Source organism: Sinocyclocheilus rhinocerous, unplaced genomic scaffold, assembly GCF_001515625.1.
Source record: "Sinocyclocheilus rhinocerous isolate Xijiao unplaced genomic scaffold, SAMN03320098_v1.1 scaffold1618, whole genome shotgun sequence".
Lineage (NCBI taxonomy): Eukaryota > Metazoa > Chordata > Actinopteri > Cypriniformes > Cyprinidae > Sinocyclocheilus > Sinocyclocheilus rhinocerous.
The window spans coordinates 261,821-286,222 of NW_015647041.1; the positions used below are offsets into that span (position 1 = coordinate 261,821).

Genomic DNA, 24,402 nt, shown 5'->3' on the forward strand with positions numbered 1-24,402 from the left:
ACAGTATGGTGAGGGGCGTAAGATTTCCGTCTCACGCTTGAGGTATTCGGGCAATCACAACGCACTGAATAGCTGGCCAATCACAGTACACCTCGCTTTTTCAGACCGATGAGCTTTGTAAAAATCGACGCGTTTCAGAAGGCGGGGCATAGAGGAGAAACAATAATGTACAGTATGTGGAAAATAATGTGTTTTTTTAACTTTAAACCGCATAAACACATTTCATTACACCAAATACACAAAATAATGTTCTTTTTAGCAGCATCATATGACCCCTTTAATAATAATCTGCTTGTGAAGGGGATTATTATATGTCACACCTCACTGTTTCTGGGTCCAAACACTCCATCAAATCCCAAAAGGAGTCACCTAACAATCACTCAAAACACCCATCAACATAGAAATGCAGTAGAAAAACTTAAAACACCTAAGCAACTGCATAGCAATGCCCTAGCAACCACTCATGACACCATAATACTGTACCATCATGTCTACAAATCTTACAAATTTGTTACAACAGAGGACCATTAAAATGAACTTTCTTCAAATGAAAACCCTCAAAATAGTGAAGAAACAGTAAAATGTATACTCTCTATTATACATTCATATAAATTTCAACCTGTCATTTGGATATAAACAAGCTAACATCCATGTTATTTATCACATTATGCAAAGTTGTTGCTTTTCATAGGATTATGTGCCAAACAGTGAAGTATTACAATAATCTAGATGGGAATGAGAGCATATTTAAGTGGATTAAAAATGTTTCAATTCATTCTTTCTTTCTTTCTTTTTATCTTTCTTATATTTGGTATTTTCTTTATCTACAAATGTATGCAACATCTGCATGTAGGAAACTCAACAACATCATATTTATTTATGCTTGTTTGTTTGTTTTCAGGGCTTTATAATGAAACCCTCTTATACCAGGAATCTAGGCTCATGCCACAAGGTGCAACTGGCTTTAGAAACAATAAACCAAACAGACTGTACACAAGAAATAACGCTGAAAGAAATTGTGAATACAGGACAGTTATGCCGTTTAGAAGGTCATAAACCCATTGTGTGAAAGTAGACATTCATGGACAGCAGGAATGTGGTAACCTCATGTGTTTAGTAATGGATCATTGACAACAACTCAATGCTAAATAAAACAACAAAAAATGCTTGGCTATCGTGTAGCGTTCTAACGTGACAAGTGCTTGGTCTCGTGGTATTTGTCTCCCCCTGTTGGTAAAAGCGGGACAGCGCTTCGCTTAGTGGGTGTGGCTGTCCAATGGAACCCGTCTGCGGATGATGGTTGTCAGTTATGATTAGGTTTAGGGCGTGAAATGAATTCCTGAGCGCAATACGGAATATAGAAATATTCAGAATCGCTGAGTACGATTTCAATCCCTGACCAAAACCGAATGAAATGTTACTATAATCTCTTTTTTAAATACGATTTTAAAAGTTGGCTTAAGACCATATCACTAGCTTAAAACACAATATAGTAGCCCATATAAAGAATCTGAGAACTCACAATGACAATTAAAACAAATAAAAAATAATTATTGCATTCGTGTACAAACGATGTCCCCTCTTCAGTCAGATTTTATTCTATACTCAAATACACAAAGTGATGTCCACACCACTCAAAAATAAAAAAATAAAAAATAAAAAATAAATCAACATACCATGTAATAAATACAAAGACCAACATCTTTCAACATTCAACAGCAGATGGCGGCATTACATTTACAATGAATGCAAAAAAAAACAAAAAAAAAAACAGACCTTGTAGACACAGACTTGCACTGAAAACTTGTTTGGCAGAAACATAAATGTAATTAAGGCTAAAACGGTAACTTTTTTAACATGCTGTTGAAAAAAAGTAAAATAATACAATATTTATCTAATTTTTAATTTTTTAAAATTAGATCTAAGGCGTATCTATCTATCTATCTATCTATATATCTGTCTATATATATATATATATATATATATATATACACACACCTTAGATCTAATTGTAGATCTAACTGTTTAGATATGGCCAAAAATATATGGCCAGTGACCATAATAGTGCAAATGCCATCATGGGGTAGAAATATTATTAATATTATTATTAATGTTATTAATATTTAATAATTAAAATAATGAATGAGATTCTATTCTTATAGGCGACTGGTTTGTCAATTTATTGAAAAAAAAATTAAGTCTTTACTTTTTAAATTTATGCTCATATTATTATTCTCAGTAATAATGTAAATTGATATAGTAACTAAAATAGCCTACAGCAGTTCAATGTTTTTCCAAATATAACAGTTCCACATCCCTAAATTTGTATCAATTTTTTTATTATTATTTTTTTCTCTTGAGTGTTATGGTTCTAGGAAGATCAATTTATCACCCAAAGAGCCTAAATGTGCTGAAAAAGCAATTAAATTCATCAAAGATGTAGGGTTTTCAGATGACTCATGCTGTCTCTGAGAAATCACCATTTTCCACTCTAAGAGATTCAGGTAGGGCAATTTGCAAACTTACCTAATCTAATATAGGCTATAGCCTATATTTTTGGTTTATAATGGTAACCTCACCTGAACATTCTCAACACTCTGTAGCTATACACATTCATATTTAGAGACAGAAATATCATTTTAACGTAAAATACGAATTTAAAATCAATTAATAGAGATTGCACTCACAACGAGCAATGAAATTCTTTCCAAATGAAATATTTTAGATAGAACACAATGTAGCCTATTCTCTATAGAAATTGTGACTTTTTGACATTTTGTTAAATTGCACTAATGTTCCAAGTGCGTGCATTTAATGATAATTTCTTGATTTTAAAACTAACACTTGCTTTCTAATCTTTTTGTATTCTATCCGTTTTCTTTTCATTTATTATACAATTAACAAAAGCAAAAAAGACCTCTAACAATAGCTTGCTCTATTCTTTTTCTATTTTATCTGTTTTCTTTTTATTGATTATATTATTTAAAAAACCCTTGCTACGTGTACTGCGTTAAGCTAACTGAGACTTGTTATAGCACTTTCATATCATTGCTCTTTTGTTGATTTTGATTGCCTCCATTGTCCTCATTTGTAAGTCGCTTTGGATAAAAGCGTCTGCTAAATGACTAAATGATATTTTTCATGACCTTGGGAACACTGGATTGGGCGACTAACTCACATGTGTTAAATCACATCGTTAAAACAATTTCCATACACGAGCCAGAGGGGTCGCTTAATTTACACCATGCCCAAAGCACAGTAGGAAGGCGAGATAACCGCATCGTGTCATTAGAAATCAAGGGAACTGAGTCAAGCGGCAGCAGCACGACCCGCACGCCCGGCTCATGACGCGCGAGAGGGGGTGAGACTCAGCGCGTGGTGTCTCCGTGGGAACCGGGAGACTGACGGGCGGACAGGGGAGGGGCGCGCGCCAGTGTGTGAGTGGACTCTCTCTCTGGCACATACCCGTCCACTCAGAGACACACTCACTGTCTCTCCCCTGAATCATTAATTCAGCGCTATAAAGGACCGTTATCAGGCAGCGGATGGTGCTCGTTAAGCGCTAGGACAGAGCTGATAGTGATGATGATGGAAGGACAGTGCAGCCGCTGCAAGATCGTGGTGGTCGGTGACACTCAGTGTGGAAAAACGGCGCTGCTGCATGTGTTCGCCAAGGACAGCTACCCAGAGGTGAACGGATCATGTTATTTATCATGAATACCTATCTTTCTATAAAAGTAATTAAGTTATTAAATATAACGAATGCAGTGATGACAAAAGTCAGAGTATGTGTTAAAGTAGTCTAATAGTATGACTGTTTCAATGAACTGTAAGTTGCATTAAAAGTAGTGTGATTTAAGTCCATAATATGTTATGAGTTAAATAATCTGCATGATGTCTCGTGCTTGTCTATTAACGGACTGGTCACATTAGATTGCAAATGGATAGAAAGATGAGCAAGAGGCACAGTTCACTGCACGAGACGCAGAAGTGAGACTGCTAGTAACCAGAGTGCGAATTAAGTTGTTCGCACGTATTATTTTTACATACGCATTTTAACCGCGTTTTCAAATAACATTTGACTGAAGAAAAAAAATATATAAAAGTTTTGCTTTTACAAGTTAGGGCCAGATGCACACAGCGAATGTGTTTTAAGAAATAGTCTGATAATTCTAAGTTAGCCAAGGGATAATTCGTTCTCAAATTAGACCTTTTTTCCCAACTGTCTTAAATAAGAAAAGAAAAAAATTAATAAATAACTTGTAATAATAACCAGCGAAATATAACAGAAATCGCGTTTGACGAGTGGGTAACCATAGCAACTGTAGGCTGCGCGATGATTTGTATCGGAAGGTACATCGATAAAACATAAACACTTTTTTTATTGGTTTATTATTTATACATAGCAAGAGGATCACACAAAACTTTTCAAATATTTTAAATAGTTGATATTTTGTTATAGTGGACTAAGTAATATGATTTTTTTTACAGAATTACGTGCCCACAGTGTTTGAGAACTACACGGCGAGCTTTGAGATCGACAAGCACCGCATCGAGCTGAACATGTGGGACACATCAGGTGAGATCTGGCTTGGCATCAAAATTAAACAGTTGCTCGGGATATCATGCGACCATACTACACGTAATATTTCTGCAGTTTGTATACTGGTATGTAGTAAGCAAAATTGCATTCATTTATTTTTGAAAAATCTTACTTTTACCAAATGCTGTGGTATACAACAGGGCATTATTGTATCACTTGACATGAACTAGAAGTAATGTCAATGTGACTTTTAAAGGGGTCATATGATGCGATTTAAATTTTTCCTTTTTCTTGGCCAATCACAACGCACTGGGATACTGGCCAATCAGAGCACACCTCGCTTTTCAGACCGATGAGCTTTGTAAAAATCTACGCGTTTCAGAAAGGCGGGGCATAGAGGAGAAACAATAATGTACAGTATGTGGAAAATAATGTGTTTTTTTAACCTTAAACCGCATAAACACATTTCATTACACCAAATAATGTTCTTTTTAGCAACATCATATGACCCCTTTAAGTTTTATCTGTTTGAGTATACTAGTATTCCAGTCCAAACATAGCCATTGATGTACTGTGACTCAAGCATTAAGAAACCTTTGCATGGATAAACAGATAGACACAATAGCAAAAGTTCTACTGTAACAAATCCTGGTGCCTGTCTCGTCTATGCATGACGGTTCATTCCTGTCCCTCCTGACTATTGACCGCTCCCATGGCCTGGCTGACCCCTTGTGAATTTGTATGAGAAAGACTGAACATGGCTTTTTTTGTTTCAGCAACATTTTCTCAAATATGTGATGTCTGAACTACAAAGAGTCAGGAAGCAGAACTCTTGCTGCTTTGATTTAACAATACACAACAGACAATGCAAGGTTTATGTATACAGAGTAGGATATGATCCTGTTATATTGCTATTGAGTTCTGGACCATATATGTGGGGGAGATCTATAATATAAATGGCTTTGTGTGGATTCAAGTTTCTCGTCTATAAAAAAACCCAACAAGTAAGCCAGAACGCCAGTAATATGTTCAGGGCTGTGCATGAGTGTTTGGACAGTACTGTCAGTGTGGATTTTAGCACACTTGGTGTTAAGCTACACCACTGCTGACACACACTCGTCCTGACACACACTTCAGGGGTTTCTCAGCAAGCATGACCCATAAATCCCCCGCTCTAGGCCTCTGCATGTTTCCCCACCCTGCTATAAAAGTCCTTTATGGGAATTTCTTTTCTTGTCATCTCCATTTTTAAGTTCCTATGGGAATGTTTTCCTCTCCTGCTGTTGTTGTTGGTCTGTAGGGTTGTGCTGGGTCAGACTGTAACCCTGTCGAGAGTAAATCTTCGCTTTACTGTAAGCACTCTCATACCACAGTCTGGGACACAAGAGTGTTTCAGCGTGGACTGTGTTATAATGAAGTTCAACTGGTTTTGAACTTTATCATTGTTTAAAAATGTTGTCAGTAAGCCCTCTTGACAACAGCCAGGCACCCAGCAGCTTTGTGTGCAAAAGTATATGTATATTTACATCAGTTTTATTGGCTGACACTGTTTTACCAAAGTGACCTAAAATAATTCACTCTGTAAGTTGGTGGAACAACTTGCAGACAAAATTTAAGGCAAACAGAACGTTAAATGCTAAACTGAAGCATTTCCTAATGTATGGCCACATACATTAAATGTGCTTTCTGTATCACTTGTGCCACCAAATGCATTTCAAAAACAATGGCTATATTTGGAAATGCATGGCATACTACTCTTACTATTTCTGAAGTATGTATACTGTGCAAATTTCTGCAGGAATGGAATACCCAGATGACCTTCTACATTTGAGAAAATGTGCAGTATACAACAGAACACACTGCATGAAATACTGTATCCCACAATGCAATGAACTTGACTTGACCTTCCATATCTAGCGTGATGAACGAGCCAGACATAGAATCAGCTACAAAATCTTTTTCTTGACAAATGTTAGTATGTTTTGTAGATTTTTTTTCCTAATTTGCAACTAATTGTTGTCTCTTCACATTAAGCTGGGATAAAAGGAAGCATTTTTACATAAAAATAATTAGCTTTAAGTGTTACAAAATTATGTAACCATAAGAACAAATCTGTCACTAGAAGTGAGCTAAATCTGATTTAAAAAATGCAAATATTTAAAAATATATATATAATCAATTTCCTATTTATGACACTATTATTATTCTTATTATATACATGAGGAATTTCACATTTGTATCCGTGTGGTATCGCTCTATATCACGCAATATCACACACGTAGCCATGTGATATCGCTCTACTGTATATCAGCATGGCTGTGATTACCAACCTGCCTCGTGCCTACAGCCAAATCACAACCATGCTGATACACAGCCATATCGCATTGCTTCATAAGCAAAGAGACGGGCAGTTCTACACTTATTTAACTATTTGCCATCTTACCTTATGTTTTATTCCTCTTTTAATTCATAATGGAGCGTGCGGCACCAAAGCGTCATGACTGCCACAACTTAGTGTTGCACCCACCACAACATCTCTCATTGTTTACACGCCGATTGATGCATGTAAATAAATAGACAGTGCAATTCTACATTTATTTACCTATTTGCCACTTTACCTTATGTCTTATTCCTATTCCGTCACGCCTTCCACAACATCTCCTGCCACTCGACCCGTCACCACTAGAGGCAGCTGCCACTCGGCCCAGTCACCGCTAAATGCGCCTGCCACTCGTCCCGTCACTGCTATGGCAAATAGGTAGCCTACCAATGTGCTCCAATATGGATTAAAACAGAGAAATAAAACATATGGTAAAGTGGGATTTAGGTAAATAGGCAAAGTGTAGAATTGCATGGTCTGTTTGCTTTACGTGCATCAACCTGCTGCGTCTGAAAGCTCTAAAATGCTGCCTTCGGAAGGACACATTCTAAGGTAGGAAGGCATCAAGGCACGTCTGACTCCAAAGTTAGCCTCACTTCCTGTCTCATGAGATACCTTCATCTGATCGATTTTTGAAGGCAGCTTAGATGTATCCTTCGCTGCCTTTGATATCCCACAATCCTGTGCATTCCATTCCGTGGCCTGTAACACCTCCATGGTTATTCCCAATGCCTGTAGTTGATTTTCAGGTTCTAGTGAGTATAAATGATAAAAACAGACAAGAATCTAAACATCTAAAGATCCTGAAACAGGACACACAGCAACAGCAATATATGTTCCCAGGTTCAGGTATAAAATAGCAAAAAGAACATCTAATCATCTATCAGTTTATACAACAGAAATGGTTGCAATATTATTGGCTCTTCAGTGGGTTGAAGAGATTAATATACCTGAAGTGGTCATATGTTCAGATTATTTTTCAGCATTATCAAGTTTAATGAGTGGTAAATCTCTGACTAGACAAGACATTTAATCAGACATTTTACAAAGTTTATTCAGAATGCAAACAAAAACAGTTATCTCTTTTGTATGGAAACCTGCACATATAGGAATAGAAGGAAATGAAGTGGTGGATCAAATAGCGAAAAAAAACATTAAAACATCCAGATATAGAGTTTAATGTTCAGATGAGTAAATTAGAGATAAAAGGTCTAATTAAAAAAGCGTTAAAAGATATGTGGCAAAGTAAATGGGATGGTGAGAATAAAGGACTACATTTATATAATATTCAAAAAATAGTTGGAAATGAGAGGAGAATTTTGGGGAATAGAGAGGAAGACACCATAATATCTCATCTTAGAATTAGACACACTGCACTTAATCAATCATTATATATAATAGGAAAACATGAGTCTGGACATTGTGTTAAATGTGATCTTCCTGAAACAGTTGAACATATTTTAATAAAATGTAAAGGAAATGATAATGAAAGATTACAACTTACAGAAGCACTTCATATAGGAATTAATCAGATCTCACTTCAGAAATAGTTAAATAAAGATGCAACTATAGATATGTTTCACATACTATTTAAGTATCTCAAAGATACAGAGTTAATGAACAGGATTTAAAGAATTATTATGTTTTTTTTTTCTTTCTTTCTTTAGCTTTTTAGTTTTCCTTTAACATCAATGCTCCACACTCCATCCTAGTAGGTGGTGGTATATGCACCTAAAGCTGGTTTGCCAACCGCCATAAAAACGTCAAAGAAGAAGAAGAAAAAGTTCCATTCCGTGATGGTTGAGCTAAATACAGATGGTGTCTGAAAGTTGCGTTTGGTGGTCAGTTTGTGTGTAAATGTATATTTCTGACTAACTTTTTGCTAGCGAGTTTTTAGTTCTAGCGAGAAAATCAGTATTTTAGTAATTAAATATTAGTTTAGTTATCACCAAAACTCGTTCTATTTTGTTGTACATAATTAAACCGTTATGCTGCCTCAGAAGCCTGTCCGGAATAAGTTTCATGAGGTGCCTTCGTGCAAAAACGCTGCCTGCAAAGTCATTGCCTGATAGGGCAGCGAGGCAGCAAAGAGCAGACTGATTGCTATAAAAGGAGGGAAGAAGCGCTTCCAATCATTGTGTAAAATGTAAAGGAAATGATAATGAAAGATTACAACTTACAGAAGCACTTCATATAGGAATTAATCAGATCTCACTTCAGAAATAGTTAAATAAAGATGCAACTATAGATATGTTTCACATACTATTTAAGTATCTCAAAGATACAGAGTTAATGAACAGGATTTAAAGAATTATTATGTTTTTTTTTTCTTTCTTTCTTTAGCTTTTTAGTTTTCCTTTAACATCAATGCTCCACACTCCATCCTAGTAGGTGGTGGTATATGCACCTAAAGCTGGTTTGCCAACCGCCATAAAAACGTCAAAGAAGAAGAAGAAAAAGTTCCATTCCGTGATGGTTGAGCTAAATAAAGATGGTGTCTGAAAGTTGCGTTTGGTGGTCAGTTTGTGTGTAAATGTATATTTCTGACTAACTTTTTGCTAGCGAGTTTTTAGTTCTAGCGAGAAAATCAGTATTTTAGTAATTAAATATTAGTTTAGTTATCACCAAAACTCGTTCTATTTTGTTGTACATCATTAAACCGTTATGCTGCCTCAGAAGCCTGTCCGGAATAAGTTTCATGAGGTGCCTTCACGTTTTAGGTAAAAATATGTACCTTTAAGTTACTAATAATTTGCATCTTTTTAGGGCTAAATAAGGGTACCGTGCCAGTAACATTTTTGTACCATTTTTGAGAGTGTGGGATAAAAGTATTTGAAAGGAAATAGCTTTAAAGGTGCCATAGAATGGAAAACTGTATTTACCTTGTCATAGTTGAATAATAATAGTTCTGTACATGGAAATGACATACCGTGATAAAAATTTAGATGAACTATCACTTTACATTTCCTGAAGTTTATTCAAATTTTTTAATTTTTGAATATAGATCATTTGAATTCTGTAAAAATAGTCTAACAAAAATTGGCTATGTACACATTGCACTGTCAGTCGTCGAACATAACGAGTCTTTGTTCACTGTAATTTTGCTTAGGTCAAAATAACAAATACCAAATGCACGAGACGGCAAAACGCTGCTATGGTTACCACTGTGTCAGTCATCCTAGTTACAGTGTGTATGTGGCCAGTGATAAATCGTGCACACTGAAAATCAAATGTTAATGCAACATTTCAGTCATACAGCCTTCATCAGACAATGTTTCTGCCGGCATAACATCCTTCTTTTCAGTTTAACCTTTTTCATGCATTAGCCTTAGGCCTGTTTAGATTTACAAAAATGCAAACATAAACACACATTCACACAGGTAATCACGCTGTGTCTCTGATGGTTCTTAATGAGGTGTCTGTCTATGTTTCTGTGAGCATATGTGTGCTGCTACTGAGCTAACTGACACTCTTGTGCTCACGGCTACATCTTCAACAATCTGTAATGACATTCCATAGAGCTCTGCTTCAACCACACACACACACACACACACACACACACACACACAGCTGCACAGCTGGCAAAAGGTGAATCTAGGGACTGGAAGAGGAGAATGTTTACTGGCAAACATTCAGGTCAGCGTTTCATGTGTACACACTGTTCTTAACAAGACACAACTTATGTCTAGCACTACAGATGTAATCAGTAATAATGTCTCAAAAATAAAACAAAGAAAACAACTGGCATTCTGTGGAGACATTTAATGCCCACTGCAAACAAGACAGGAAATGAATGTTTTTTAACATGGCGTGAATGTTTTTGGATTGGCAGAGGAGAGTGACCATAAATTAGAAGGACTTCAAATTATTAAATAGAAAAACAGATTTAAAAAAAAGACAACAGGAGTGATAAGAAAAGAGCACACACACATACAAATACACAGAGGCTGAGATGCGGAGCAGCTGTACAAAAACACTGTTTCTGTGTGTGTGTTTGTGTGTGTGTGTGTGTGTGTGTGTGTGTCTTTGGGTTCATTAAACTATACTTTGGGGACAAATAAATTTGACAATATCCCTTTGGGGCAGCTGTATTATTATTCATAAATGATTAAATTAATTTCATACAATTTTACAATTTTATAAACATTATTTCACCTTTTGTTGTTATTATTATTACTCTGTAGTGGTTAAAGAGATTCCCCCCCTCCAAATGTGTAAATAAAAAAATAAAAAAATAAAAAAAACCGATTCAGAGTTGGAAAAAGGATCACCCCCTCCTAAAAATGACTTGTAAACTCAGGTGTAGCTAATCTCCTTCTCAATGGCACACAAAGCCATTTGACTTTCAACTGTGATCAGCTGTGGTCATTTTGATCAGCTCAGCATGAAAAAAGCTTTCCTGGAGCATCTCAGTCCTTGGTAGTGCAACTGAAGCAAACAATATGGGAGGCAAGTAACTGTCAAAAGATCTCCAGGATAAAGTTGTGGAGTTGATGGATACAAAAAAAATGTATAGGCTTTATCAATGCCTAAGCACAGTGAAGTCTATTATTAAGAAGTGGAAGGTATTTAACACAGAGCCTCCCTGGATCAGGACGTCGCTCCAAACTAAATGAAAGAGTCAGGAGGAAACTAGTCAGAGAGGCGACAAAGAGGCCTACAGCAACTCTGAAGCAGCTGCACCAATTTATGGCAAAGAGTGGTCATTGTGTGCATGTGACAACAATATCACAAATTCTCACAAATGTGGCTTGTATGGGAGGATTGCAAGAAAAAAGCCCCTCCTCAAGAAAGGCCACATGCAGTCAGACTGAGCTTTGCCAAAACACACCTTGAAGATTCTGAGGCAGATGAGACTAAAATTGAATTATTTGGCCTCAACACTAAACGATATGTCTGGCGGAAATCCAATACAGCTCGCCATCCAAATAACAGCATTCCTCCAGTAAAGTATGGAGACGGTAATATCCTGTTCTGGGTGTTCTTAAAAAGTGAGTGGGTCTTGTCCCACCCACATACAATGGTTCTGACGCCCATGGTTGAAGGAGAAAAAGGTGAATGTCCTTGCATGGCCTAGTCAGAGCCCAGACTTTAACCCCATTGACCCCACTGAAAATAACTTGAAGACTGCAGTCCACAAACGCTCACCATCAAATTTAACTGAGCTTGAGCAGCTTGAGCAGTTAGAGTGGGCAAATATTGCAAAGTCTAGATGTGCAAAGGTAGTAGAGACAAATCCCAACAGACTAAAGGCTGTATAAAGCAAAAGGTGGTTCAACAAAATATGCAAGGGGCTGATCCTTTTTCCAACTCAGTGATACTGTTTTTTTGTTTTCTTACATGTTGGTGTTATATCTTTCACTTGGATGTTATAAGTTGCACTGAGTAAATACAGCTGGATAAAAAAAAAACTGTGCCCATCTTCATTTCAGGTGTTTTTATAATATTAAGGTACGCTTAAATATTGTATGTATTTCTCCACTGATGGCACTTCATCTGTTCATCACAATTTCATTGCATCTGTCTGCTGCTTTTGACATCCACAGTTTAAACACCAGCTGGACAGTTAAAGAAAGTGCTTGGGGCTCAACTAACATACCAACTAACATACATCGGCTTCTTAAAGGCAAAACAACCACAAGTATGACAGTAATTCAGAATGTAAATTCTTAACATTCAGTCCTGTAAACTGGTTTAACATACAGTATAGAAACCTGTGTATTTCCCCTTCAAAAAAGTTGAAATTGAAGTCCATTTATGATCATATCCACGGTCATTTTATATTTGAAGTTGAAATAATACAGTGAGCCTACTAATAAAAGTTATTATAATAAGTTAAATGAGTAACCACTATTTAACTGGGGGTCTTTTAGTTGTGTGACATGACAGCAGATATCAAACTTTACAGCCAGATGAATGAATACTCATTAACACATTCTGATAGTATTTCAGAGTTTAAAGCATGCAGTCACGACTGAGCTTTGCCAAAACGCACCTTGAAGATTCTGAGGCAGATGAGACTAAAATTGAATTATTTGGCCTCAACACCAAACTATATGTCTGGCGGAAATCCAATACAGCTCACCATCCAAATAACAGCATTCCTCCAGTAAAGTATGGAGACGGTAATATCCTGTTCTGGGTGTTTCTCTGCAGCAGGGACTGGAGCACTTGTCAGGATAGAAGGAAAAATGGATGGGGCAAAATACTGTCAAATTCCTGAGGAAAATCTGCTGCCCTCTGCTAGAAAGCTGTCAATGGGAAGAAAGTTTACCTTCCAACAAGACAATGACCCAAAGCACACAGCAAAACTGAGCACACAGTGGTTGGAGGAAAAAGGTGAATGTCCTTGCATGGCCTAGTCAGAGCCCAGACTTAAACCCCACTGAAAATCTGTGCAATAACTTGAAGACTGCAGTCCACAAACGCTCACCATCAAATTTAACTGAGCTTGAGCAGTTCTGCAAAGAAGAGTGGGCAAATATCGCAAAGTCTAGATGTGCAAAGTTAGTAGAGACAGATCCCACCAAACTAAAGGCTGTAATTAAAGCAAAAGGTGGTTCAACAAAATACTGACACAAGGGGGTGATGCTTTTTCCAACTCAGTGATTCTTTTTTTTATTTTAATTTTTTCTGACATGTTGGTGTTGTATCTTTCACTTGGATGTTATAAGTTGCACAGAGTAAATACAGCTGGATAAAACAAAAGCTGCAAAGCAACAAGATGTGTGTGATTTAAAGGGGGGTGATTCTTTTCTATACTCACTGTATATGTAAGGAATGAAAGGAAAATAATTCATACATAAAATAAATTAATAATAGTAATTGTTGTTGTTATTATTATTACTACTCTCGCTCTCTCTCTCTCTCTGTATATATATATATATATATGTGTGTCTGTGTGTGTGTGTGTGTGTGTGTGTGTAATATGAATCCGTGAATCATATTTTTTATGAACGTGTTACATATTATTATTAATGTTGTATATTATTAATTTATTTTTTTGTGTTATCACCATCATTATGAATATTATTGATAACAACAACAACAATATAAAAATAATAATAATATGTATGGATTGATCAGTAAAATATTAGTGTTAGTATATATATAGTCTTTTTTTATGCAAAAGTTTACTTGGAGTAGGGTTTGGGTGATTATTATGGGGTTTATATAAAGATAGACAATAGAAGTCTATGGTATGTCCTCATTTAAATAGCTAAGTAAACAAGTTTATTTTAGAAGCTGTTGTAGGGAGAACAGAAAAAAGTTCCTCTGTGTCCCTGTGGACTAGCACACTCAACTTGGCGACAAATAACAAACAAGCAATATGACGACAGAAACCGCCTTTTTCATTCCAGTCTGTCTCTCTGAACACTTTTATTAGTTTCTTCTTATCCTTATTTGCACTCTCATCTATAGGAAATTTGATTTGACCATCTTTCCCTGGCTGTGGTTGACAGACCTGCCAGAGGGAACTGTGGGACATGCAGCTCATAGGGTGGCTCCTGAGGCCAGCCCATAATAACTGATAGCTTTGATCAGCGCTTCAAACACTCATTGTCACTCTCGCACTTCCTCTCTCTCTTTCCCTCCCTATCGCTCTCTGTCTATGTCTGGATTTGTGTCCTCACTCGAGGGAAGGACAGGAGAGTGAGAGATGAATGCAAAGTTCGAGAGAGGAGATCAGGAAAGACAGAGAGTATGCCAATTTTAGACAGTGGCAGTTCACAACCCCATTCAAAGTACTGAGCACATTATGTGAATTTTCTGAATGTGTCCCACAATCTTATGAGCTCAACTTGGCCATCACAAATGAACTGGAAGCAATATAACTGATTTATTTTATTTTATTATTATTATTATTTTTTTTTACTTTTGATCACACTGCTGAACAAATTAGTCAGTATTACACAAAATTGAATTAATAATAGGTATTTTTTTCTGTAATTATAACTGGTCAATTTAAATGTAATTCATTGAGGTCATGTGACAACAATAGCATAATTCTGTGCTAATATTCTATACTGTAATACTGACGTCTTTCACTGCATACTGCAAATAGAAATGTATTATAGTTAACTAAAACTAAAACTATAAAAACAATTGCTACTTGAAATAAATGGGAGGATGTCGATAATGCTATTAGATAAGACTCGATGGAGGAAGCTTGGAGGAAACATTAAAAGATGCACGATGATGAAATATAAGTTAACTAAAAATAGAATACTAAAACTTGTTTTATTTCAGCTAGTTACCAAGGAAATATTTCTTGGTTTCATATAGTTAAAGCTGCAGTCCGTAACTTTTTTTGTGTTAAAAATTTACAAAAATGATATAATAAGCGAGTACACCATGAATCCATTTTCCAAACTGTGTTTTTGGCTTGTCCTGAATCACTACGGTACACCTATGATAAGTGTTTATATTTGGACTATTTTAGACTGGTTCGGGTAGGTACTGCTGCAGAGTAGCCCAGTACCTGCGTGATTCGTCATAGACATAAACAGAGAGAAGTAGCTCCGGCTACAATGTTCTTCCGCAAGACGCACGCAGTTCTGTTTATTAACCGCTAGAGCGCCAAAAGTTACACAGTAATGTACAGTATGTGGAAAATAATGTGTTTTTTTAACTTTAAACTGCATAAACACATTTCATTACACCAAATACACAAAATAATGTTCTTTTTAGCAACATCATATGACCATTTTTAACTTAATGTACTAAAATAACTAAAACTAAAATAAAAAAATTAATAAAAACTAAATATAGACATTAAAAAAAGACCACAATAAATTACTAAAACTGTAACAAAAATTTTAATTATAAAGGAAAATCTAAACATAAAAACTAATTCAAAATAATAATAAAAATAATAACAATATCTCGATACTACAATAGCACTGGTGATGACCTCATCACATTGCATTATTGATGTCCAATTATTATCTTGAAAATGGAACCATTTATTTTGCATTTGTACTTCTTTTTTTTTTTTCATTTAAAAACAATAGAGACATCAAAAATCTTTTCTGTATTACTTTTGGTTCATTCATTACACTGGAAATGGAAGTATCAAGTTGGGCACATTGCATTATGGGAAACAGCGGGTATACCAAGAACACTGACCTGAGCTGAGTTATGACACTATTGTCTTTTCAGCGCTGTTTTACAGCAGAATTTGGATTTGTCTCAAATTTTGATGAAGCTTGCATCATCAAGTCTGTTATTTTCCTGTTTATGGACCCTTTTCACAAGACTGTGATGACGCGTTTTAACGGTCATCAGCATTGTAAATCCTCCAAAGTTTTTTGTATTTTCATTTTTTTTTTATGTATGTACATTTATTTATATTCTATTACCTTTGCATCAAATTACAAAAGAAGCTAGTTAATGCTAATGCGAGGGTGTTTCTAATACAGCGTCTATGGGAGTGACGGTAAATTTGACATCGTTCTCTCTACTGACTTCCGTTATCAGTCTCTCTATTTTTTCCTTTTTTTGAAAGTCATGAAAACACTATCATGGTGACTTGACTTGACTGGACTCGACTGAGCCCTGGGTCAACGGTGGCTTAGAAAATTCATATAATGTGCACAGTATACAGAATACATACTTTATTCTGTGGAAATAGTATGGACGCTAATGTTAAAAATGCTATTCTGAACAAAGACAAAGAGAAAGAATTTACTGTGCTGGAATTAAACTGGCCTCTCCTTCCTGTTCAGGCACTCACCACTGTAGAAACATCAGTCTTTTATATCATCTGCCCTGCTGTATGACCCACTGTACTTAATTTGTACGTGCCACAGCATTTGCAAACACCATTAGCAGTGTTTCCTCTTGATTTGAACATCAGCTTTATCGTAATGAAGCGTTTTCATCCTGACCCCTCACTGTGCTTGTGTTCTGCAGGGTCCTCGTATTATGATAATGTACGGCCCCTGGCGTATCCAGACTGTGATGCTGTGCTCATCTGTTTTGATATCAGCAGACCGGAGACGCTGGACAGCATCCCTAAGAAGGTCAGAATTTCCTCTTATTTCCTTTTTTCTCTTCTCTTATCCTAAAAAAAGAAAAATGCAGTATATACTTGCAACAGTGCGTTTTGGAACGACATTATAAGCTGTAGTTGTAAACACGCACATACTTGCAGCATTAGTCTCTCGCTGTGAAACACAATGTAATTGTCGACTAAGAGAAGTTTTTGTTTGTGGGTGTTTAGCAGTGGGAGTATGACGGCATTGTGGATTTATACAAAAACACAAGCTTTACCTAAACACAGATGCCAACGATTATGTGGTGATGAGGGTGTGAGCCTAGCGCTGAAGGCTTTCAATGTGTTTTTCCATTTCAAGTCTTTTTTATTATATGTTTGGTGAGAAAAAGATCTTCAGATGATATAGGAAAAAGAGTGGGAAATATTACGAAACATTGCATATATTTATATCATAGATACCGTATGATACACTACCATTTAGAAGTCTGAGGTCTGCAAGTTTTTTTGTTTTGTTTTGTTTTTCAAAGAAATTAATGCTTTTATTCAGAAAGGACACATTAAACTGACAAAAAATGACAGTGACTTTTTTTTTATTTTTAAATTTTTTACAATTTTATAAAAGATTTCCATTCTAAATTATTGCTGTTCTTTTGAACTTTCTATTCACTAAAGAATCATGAAAGCATGTATCACAGCCAGTAACTAGTTACAGTAATAATATTACTTTTTGCTAGTAGTGTAACTAATTAGTAATAAGATTTCAGTAATAATATTACAGTTACTATCCATAAAACAGCTTGTTATTATATTATCGATATAAATTATATTACTATAATTAAAAATCGTATGAACTTATGTGATTTCTTTTGATAAAATACTTGATAAAAAAACTGAAATATAGCTACAAATAATAGCTACAATGAGCTTCAAGCTACACATGAAAATTAATACAACACTTTTACTTAAAAGCCACTATCAATCACCATTGAGTGTTTGGTAATAACTTCTGACTGCGATCCAATGTAGATTTTGGTCAAATGATGAGGCAGAAATATATTGTTAGAAACATTTTTGGGGGAATTTTATGGGGAAGATACACAATTACAACTTCTGTGGGGCGTGAAGGAAAAGTAATGTAACTAGTAGTGTAACTAATTACTGTTGCCAGAAAGTAATAAGTAAAGTAATAATATTACTTTTGAAAGGAGTAACGAGTAATAAATTACATTTTTGGAGTAACGAGCCCAACAGTGATTACAGCATATTAAATGTATCACACAAATATTAAGCAGCACAAAGGTTGCCAACATTGATAACAAGAAATGTGACACTGAAGACTGGAGTAAAGATGCTGAGAATTTAGCTTTGCATCACAGGAATGAATTACATTTTAAAATATATTAAAATAAAAAGTGTAACTAATTACTGTTGCCAGAAAGTAATAAGTAAAGCAATAATATTACTTTTGAAAGGAGTAACGAGTAATAAATGACATTTTTGGAGTAACGAGCCCAACAGTGATTACAGCAAATAAAATCTATCACACAAATATTAAGCAGCACAAAGGTTGCCAACATTGATAACAAGAAATGTGACACTGAAGACTGGAGTAAAGATGCTGAGAATTTAGCTTTGCATCACAGGAATGAATTACATTTTAAAATATATTAAAATAAAAAACAGTTATTTTGAATAGTTATAATATTTCACAATATTACTGTTCATATTGTATTTTTTATCACATAAATGTAGCCTTTGTGAGCATAAGAGACTTTTTTTCAAAAACATGAAAAAGTCCAAAACAGTCAAAAGTCAAAAACAGACCCCATATATATTTGAACAATATAACTTTTTTTAATGATAAAAGAGTGATTTAATTTGATGTAATTATCCCAACATTTCTCCAAAAGCCTTTCATTCTCTAAACCATCACTGCTCTTCTGCTAACCCTGTTACAGCAGACACACTGAATGTCTTTACACCAATGACTTCAGCATCTCACCTCTGAGGCCACAGAGGCAGGGCTAAAGGCTGTTGTGGAATGTTGAGAGGCAGGCGGTGACCTCTGATTGGCCAGTTAACAGTGGCATTTAAGGTTAAAGATCACAGCACTGTTTGATGGATGGTTGAACACATTCAGAACTTGATTGAATGGTGCCATAGCGGAGAAAGCTGAACCTTTGCAGGGGCTGGTGAACAACACATACACACAAATACACCATGCATGCTCACACACACACACACACACACACACACAAGCTGTCTGTATAACTGTCTTTGGATGGTTCTGCATTAGCCGGAATGTTCCTGAAATGGGTCTTGTTGGGGTCATTTTAAGCTACATTGGTGTAAAAGTATATTTAAAACCGTTGTTGTTTACCATGCTGTTGAGTTAATTGGTTAAAAACTGGTGTAAATATTGTGCGATTTGATTTGGATGTGCATGAGTGTGAGTGTTTGAAAGGAATCAGACAATTGCTGGTCAAATTGCTTCCCTAATTCTCTCTCAGATGTACGCACAACTACATTATGCACTCATTATGCGCACATAAACTACAAGGAGCTGAAGCAATGTACCACAGGCTCACTGTATCACAGCGTAAACAACTATTGCAAGTATTGGCCATAAAATGAAATGAAATATTTAAATGTTACTCCCAAAATGTAGCTACTGCAATCTATACATTGTTAATAGCTGGGTAAGGAAGGAAGAAAGTTACAGTTAAAACAGTAATATTGCAAAATATTATTATTATAATTTTAAATGATAGTTTTCTATTTGAATTGATATTGAAATGTAATTTATTCCTGTGATGGCAAAGCTGAATTTTCAGCATCATTACTCCAGTCTTCAGTGTCACATGATCCTTCAGAAATCAGTCTAATATGCTGATTTGCTGCTCAAGAAACATTTATCACGATCAATGTTGAAAACATTTGTGTTGCTTAATATTTTTGTGAGGGTTGTCTGATGGTTAGAAAGAATTTATTCGAAATAGAAACTTATTTGTAACAATGTAAATCAGTTTGGTCAGTTTCATGTGCCCTTGCTGAATAAAAGTGTTAATAAAAATAATAAATAAATGTGACCCCAAACTTTTGAACAGTAGTGTAGATCAGTAGGTAGGTAAGTACTGTAGATGGGTCGGTCAATAGATGGATATATGCTTTTATCTAAAGTGACTTACATATGACAGATTCTTTCTTTCCTTCTTTCAGTGGCAGGTGGAGGCTCAAGAGTATTGTCCTAGTGCAAAGTTGGTGCTGGTTGGCTGTAAGTTGGATATGAGAACTGATGTCAGCACCTTACGGGAACTGTCCAAACAGAGACTCATACCTGTCACTCATGAACAGGTGAGCGTACACTCACACTCACACACACACACACACACACACACACACACACACACAGAGGACTGGAACATGAAGAGAAAAGAGAGATTGTTTTAGAACATTAGTGTTTATTCAACTGCTGCTGCACAAACATAAGAACAAAGACACATGGTATTACACAAACATGCCTTTACATAGTCTGGAAGTCTGCTAGCAAGTTACAGTACAAATACACCTTGTAGACTGTCAATTCAAGATAAAAAAAAAAGATGTGTGTGAACTGTAAAATGTATTGAGGAGCATGTGTGCGAATAAAAAAAGTCCCCTTAAAAAGTAAAAAAAGCCCTGGATGCTTTCCTCAGTGAGTCAATATTTTTTCAAATATTTTTAGATGGAAGTATAGTATCACACACTGCAGTTCACTGATGTCGCAGCATGAAATGTCATGTCAACCGCTCCTATATTGTGTTTGAAACTATTTCTTCAGCACGCACAGACACTGAAACTGAAGTACAGAGAGAGCAGTAGAAAATGTTCCCTCTATTACGTCAATGCTCTGAGTGGGTCAACTCGCTGTAGCAACATTTCATTATAAAACACCTAGTTCTCTCTATAATTCTACTCTGTGCTGAGAAGAATATACGGCACTTTACAAGAAAATGGTGTGATTCTGTGTCCCACTACTTTTATTTTTAAAGGATTATAGAGGCACAAAGTATATGTTTTTGTTGTGAGGCCTATTAGATATGTTCATGTACTTTCACTGACTTTTTGTTGTAGAAAAAAATGACATTTTAGAAGAGCTTCTGATCTTATTTGTGCACCCTATTTGTGGAAAGTATATGAGGAAAAAAAAACATTAGCTGACATGAACAAAAAGTGCAAGAAGCGAGGGGATGAAAAAACAGTTGAGTGGCGTGTTTATTTTTGCTTTGACATTTGGTTCAGCTTTTGCTGTAATTCACATGAACACCAAAAAAAGGGTTTCCATTAAAGAGCGTGAGAGAGAAAGGAGTGACAAGCAAATTGAGAAAATGAGAATGTAAATTCACTTGGATATTTCTGACACAGTACAATTAAGCTGACTTGTTTCTTTCCGTCTATCAGGGGAGTTCACGAGCACGCGAGCTGGGCGCAGTTGCGTATGTGGAATGTTCGTCCCGGATGTGCGTGAACAGTGTCCGAGACGTCTTTCACATCACCACGCTGGTGTCCGTCAGACGTGAGGCCATCCCGAGCCTCAAGAGAAGCTCCTCGCGCCACGCTCTCAAGCGCATATCTAATCAGCCTCTACTGCCAGTCAGCTCACAAGCCACGCCCCTTGAACCCACCCCGACCCTCAGGGAGGACAGAGCCAAGAGCTGCACAATCATGTAGACTAATGCACACACAGTCACAGCGGTGTGTGTGATGAAGAGATGTGCACAAAAAAAAGACAGATTCTCTCTATTTATGGGAGAGTCTTATTGTCCCATATATGGCCCATGGGATTGTACAGCTGTGTGAATACATTATACAGAGGAGTTCTATTTATTAACTTCAAGTTTGCTTTTATTTTTATCATTGTGGTATTGCTTCGCAGGCCTAGTGTCACAAACTGTGTAAAGCAGATGCAAAAAGAATTAAAAAAAAGGGTTTGGAATTTTTTGTGTGGACAATTTCAGTATTTACCTTTACTAAAAAGACACTCTTTTTGTTTTGTTTTTTCAGTGTCATATTTTAATTTTGTCTCTTGGGACACACTTCTCTAGAGATCGCAGATCTGTAGCAAGCTCATTTGTGTGGAACTAAATCCCTGGAATTCTGGAGTTCTGAGAATCTTTCCCCAGCATTAGCCATGATTAGCGTTAGCAGAACAAAGACATCTGTGACTTCTGCTGTTCGCTCCTTTACATGTGTGACAGCACCATCAGTCATGCTTCATGACATTACAAAGACTTCATTCACACTATAGTGAAACACCAACGCAAATGCTGTCAAAAGATAGACGTGGTATATTTTTGTGAGCCAGAATTTCTGTAGTTAATGTGCGAAGTTTGGGTTTTCTAGGTTACATACAAGTTAGGAATAGTTCACTCAAAAATGAAAATCCTTCATTGTTTAATCACCCTCGTGTCATTTCAAACCTGTAAGACTTTTACTGTACAGATTTAAAAACACCAGGATATTTTTCAGAATATTTACTTCTGTGATCCACAGAAGTAAGTAAAGCCATACAGGTTTGGAAAGACATGAGGGTGAGTAAATGATGATATATTTTTGACAAATTTCATTGTTGGGTGAACTACCCATTTGAACTCTGTTGATTGCAACAGAAAATAATTTCAATATGTCATTCAGTTTGTAAAAACACTTGTTTGTCAACAATGCACTTACAATGAAACTTCACTGGGGCAAACCACTGCAATGTATAAACACAATATACTCAGTTTCAAAATACTAGTGTGATAAAGTCACTTCTCTGTGCAACATTGTGGTCCAATGTTGACTGATAACACACACACACACACACACTACAAATCAAAAGTCTGGAGTATTTAAAAAAAAAAAGTCAGTAAAGATATTATAATGATGCAAAAGATTTCTATTTCAAATAAATGCTTTTCTTTTACCCTTTTTTCAAAGAATCCTGAATAAAAGTGTCACATTTTTGACAAAAAGATTAAGCACAACTGGTTTTTTTTAGCACCGATGTAATAATATTTCATAATATCACTGTTTTTACTGTATTTTTAATCAAAAAAATAACAAAATCTATATAGTACAGAATTAATGACTTGACAAAAAGTTATTTATACTTTATCAAAAATATTAACTGACATTGCTTTTAAACTCTCATAATAGCTTGCCCCAAAGGATTTCCGTTGTGTGATTTTGCAGAATTTATCAAAAGTAAACACTTGTTCCCACTGGGCTTTAAAAGTGTGCAGGAACAGTTATAAATTTGTTTCAATGTATTTTACTCTAATTTATATTGTAGAGGCCATATTGTGCTTTATATGTCTATTCCAATTTGGAATAAAACCATAATCCAACCTCAAAGAGAAGCAACTCAAGAAATCCGGCTTTGTGCTGCATTACAATGTTCTGGATACAACAAACAGTGGTTATTTCTGTATGCAAATTCTCTTGGAGCCAATTAGATGCACGAAAAAACCACTAGGGCTTCATATCAGAAATATGCAGTCATTGCCAAGGCAACTGTGTACAGCCCTTTGTGACATCACAACACAGTCTAGCATGAGGGGAATGCTGTTGCCGTGGTTTCTGGAGGCTCTATGAAGAAGTCCATCTATTTGAACAAACAGAGAAATACATTCAAACACCTTTGCATATACATACACGCACACAAACCTAGGTCATGCATCCAACCCCGAATGATGGATATGAAAGAATTAGTCATGGTTGATTAATTTGACATGTTCCGTATTATTGGACATTGCACACAATCATGTTCCCTTACCGTCTCATGCCTCAGACACACACACACGCGCACACACACACAGAAACATGTGGCATGATGAGCTTCTGACAGCAGCAGGTAGCTGAGGCTGCCAGCAACAGTCATGACCAGCCGAGCCCTACAGCTCAGGCTGAGTGTAAGAGGATTAGTCTGTGTGTGTGTGTGTGTGTGTGTGTGTGTGTGTGTCTGACAGTTAGTCATCATGTGCTCTCTGAATATTCAAAGACACATTCTTCCCTTCAAAGTCCTAACACTGTTTTGACTCTGGAATGCGAAATTACCCATTTGCTGAGCAAAACAGACATGATGATCTAAAAAGAAGCTTGTAAATGCACACAGTCCTAAATTGATTCATAAGCCAAAGAAGATGATCAAGTGTGTCTCTAGAGTGTGTTTATGAGTGTATCCATCAGGTTTTGGCTATATTACAGGGACCAAATGTCCCCAAGAGGATAGTAAAACCTTAAATCAGGAACCAGTCGGGCAAACAATGGTCCCTGTAAGAAAAATCACTTCATTCATAAACATATTAAATAATTGTAAATGAACATATAAAAATGCTGATTGATTTGCTTCAGGGTTAAGAAATGGAAAATATCATTAGATTAGTATACAACAGTAGAAGTCAATGGAAAGACCCCACTAATATGTGAGTGTGTATGGCTGGCAGATCTTGTTGAATG

The 24,402-nt window shown here is 36.1% G+C and overlaps 1 protein-coding gene across 1 annotated transcript; it reads left to right on the plus strand.

The window, feature by feature from the left end:
- Window positions 1-3,434: 3,434 nt before the first annotated feature.
- Window positions 3,435-21,860, plus strand: LOC107708553 (rho-related GTP-binding protein RhoN-like). The gene is made up of 5 exons (XM_016512815.1): window positions 3,435-3,690; window positions 4,492-4,579; window positions 16,839-16,948; window positions 20,143-20,277; window positions 21,364-21,860. The coding sequence occupies exons 1-5, from the start codon at window positions 3,583-3,585 to the stop codon at window positions 21,631-21,633; spliced, it is 711 nt and encodes a 236-aa protein (XP_016368301.1). The 5' UTR covers window positions 3,435-3,582; the 3' UTR covers window positions 21,634-21,860.
- Window positions 21,861-24,402: the final 2,542 nt, after the last annotated feature.

What these genes read in the sequence shown, in the direction of transcription:
- LOC107708553 (XM_016512815.1), top strand. Translation starts at nt 3,583, where the DNA reads ATGATGATGGAAGGACAGTGCAGCCGCTGCAAGATCGTGGTGGTCGGT. An exon ending in CCAAGGACAGCTACCCAGAG is followed by an intron (nt 3,691 to 4,491) that starts GTGAACGGATCA and finishes TTTTTTTTACAG; the next exon opens with AATTACGTGCCCACAGTGTT. An exon ending in TGGACAGCATCCCTAAGAAG is followed by an intron (nt 16,949 to 20,142) that starts GTCAGAATTTCC and finishes TCCTTCTTTCAG; the next exon opens with TGGCAGGTGGAGGCTCAAGA.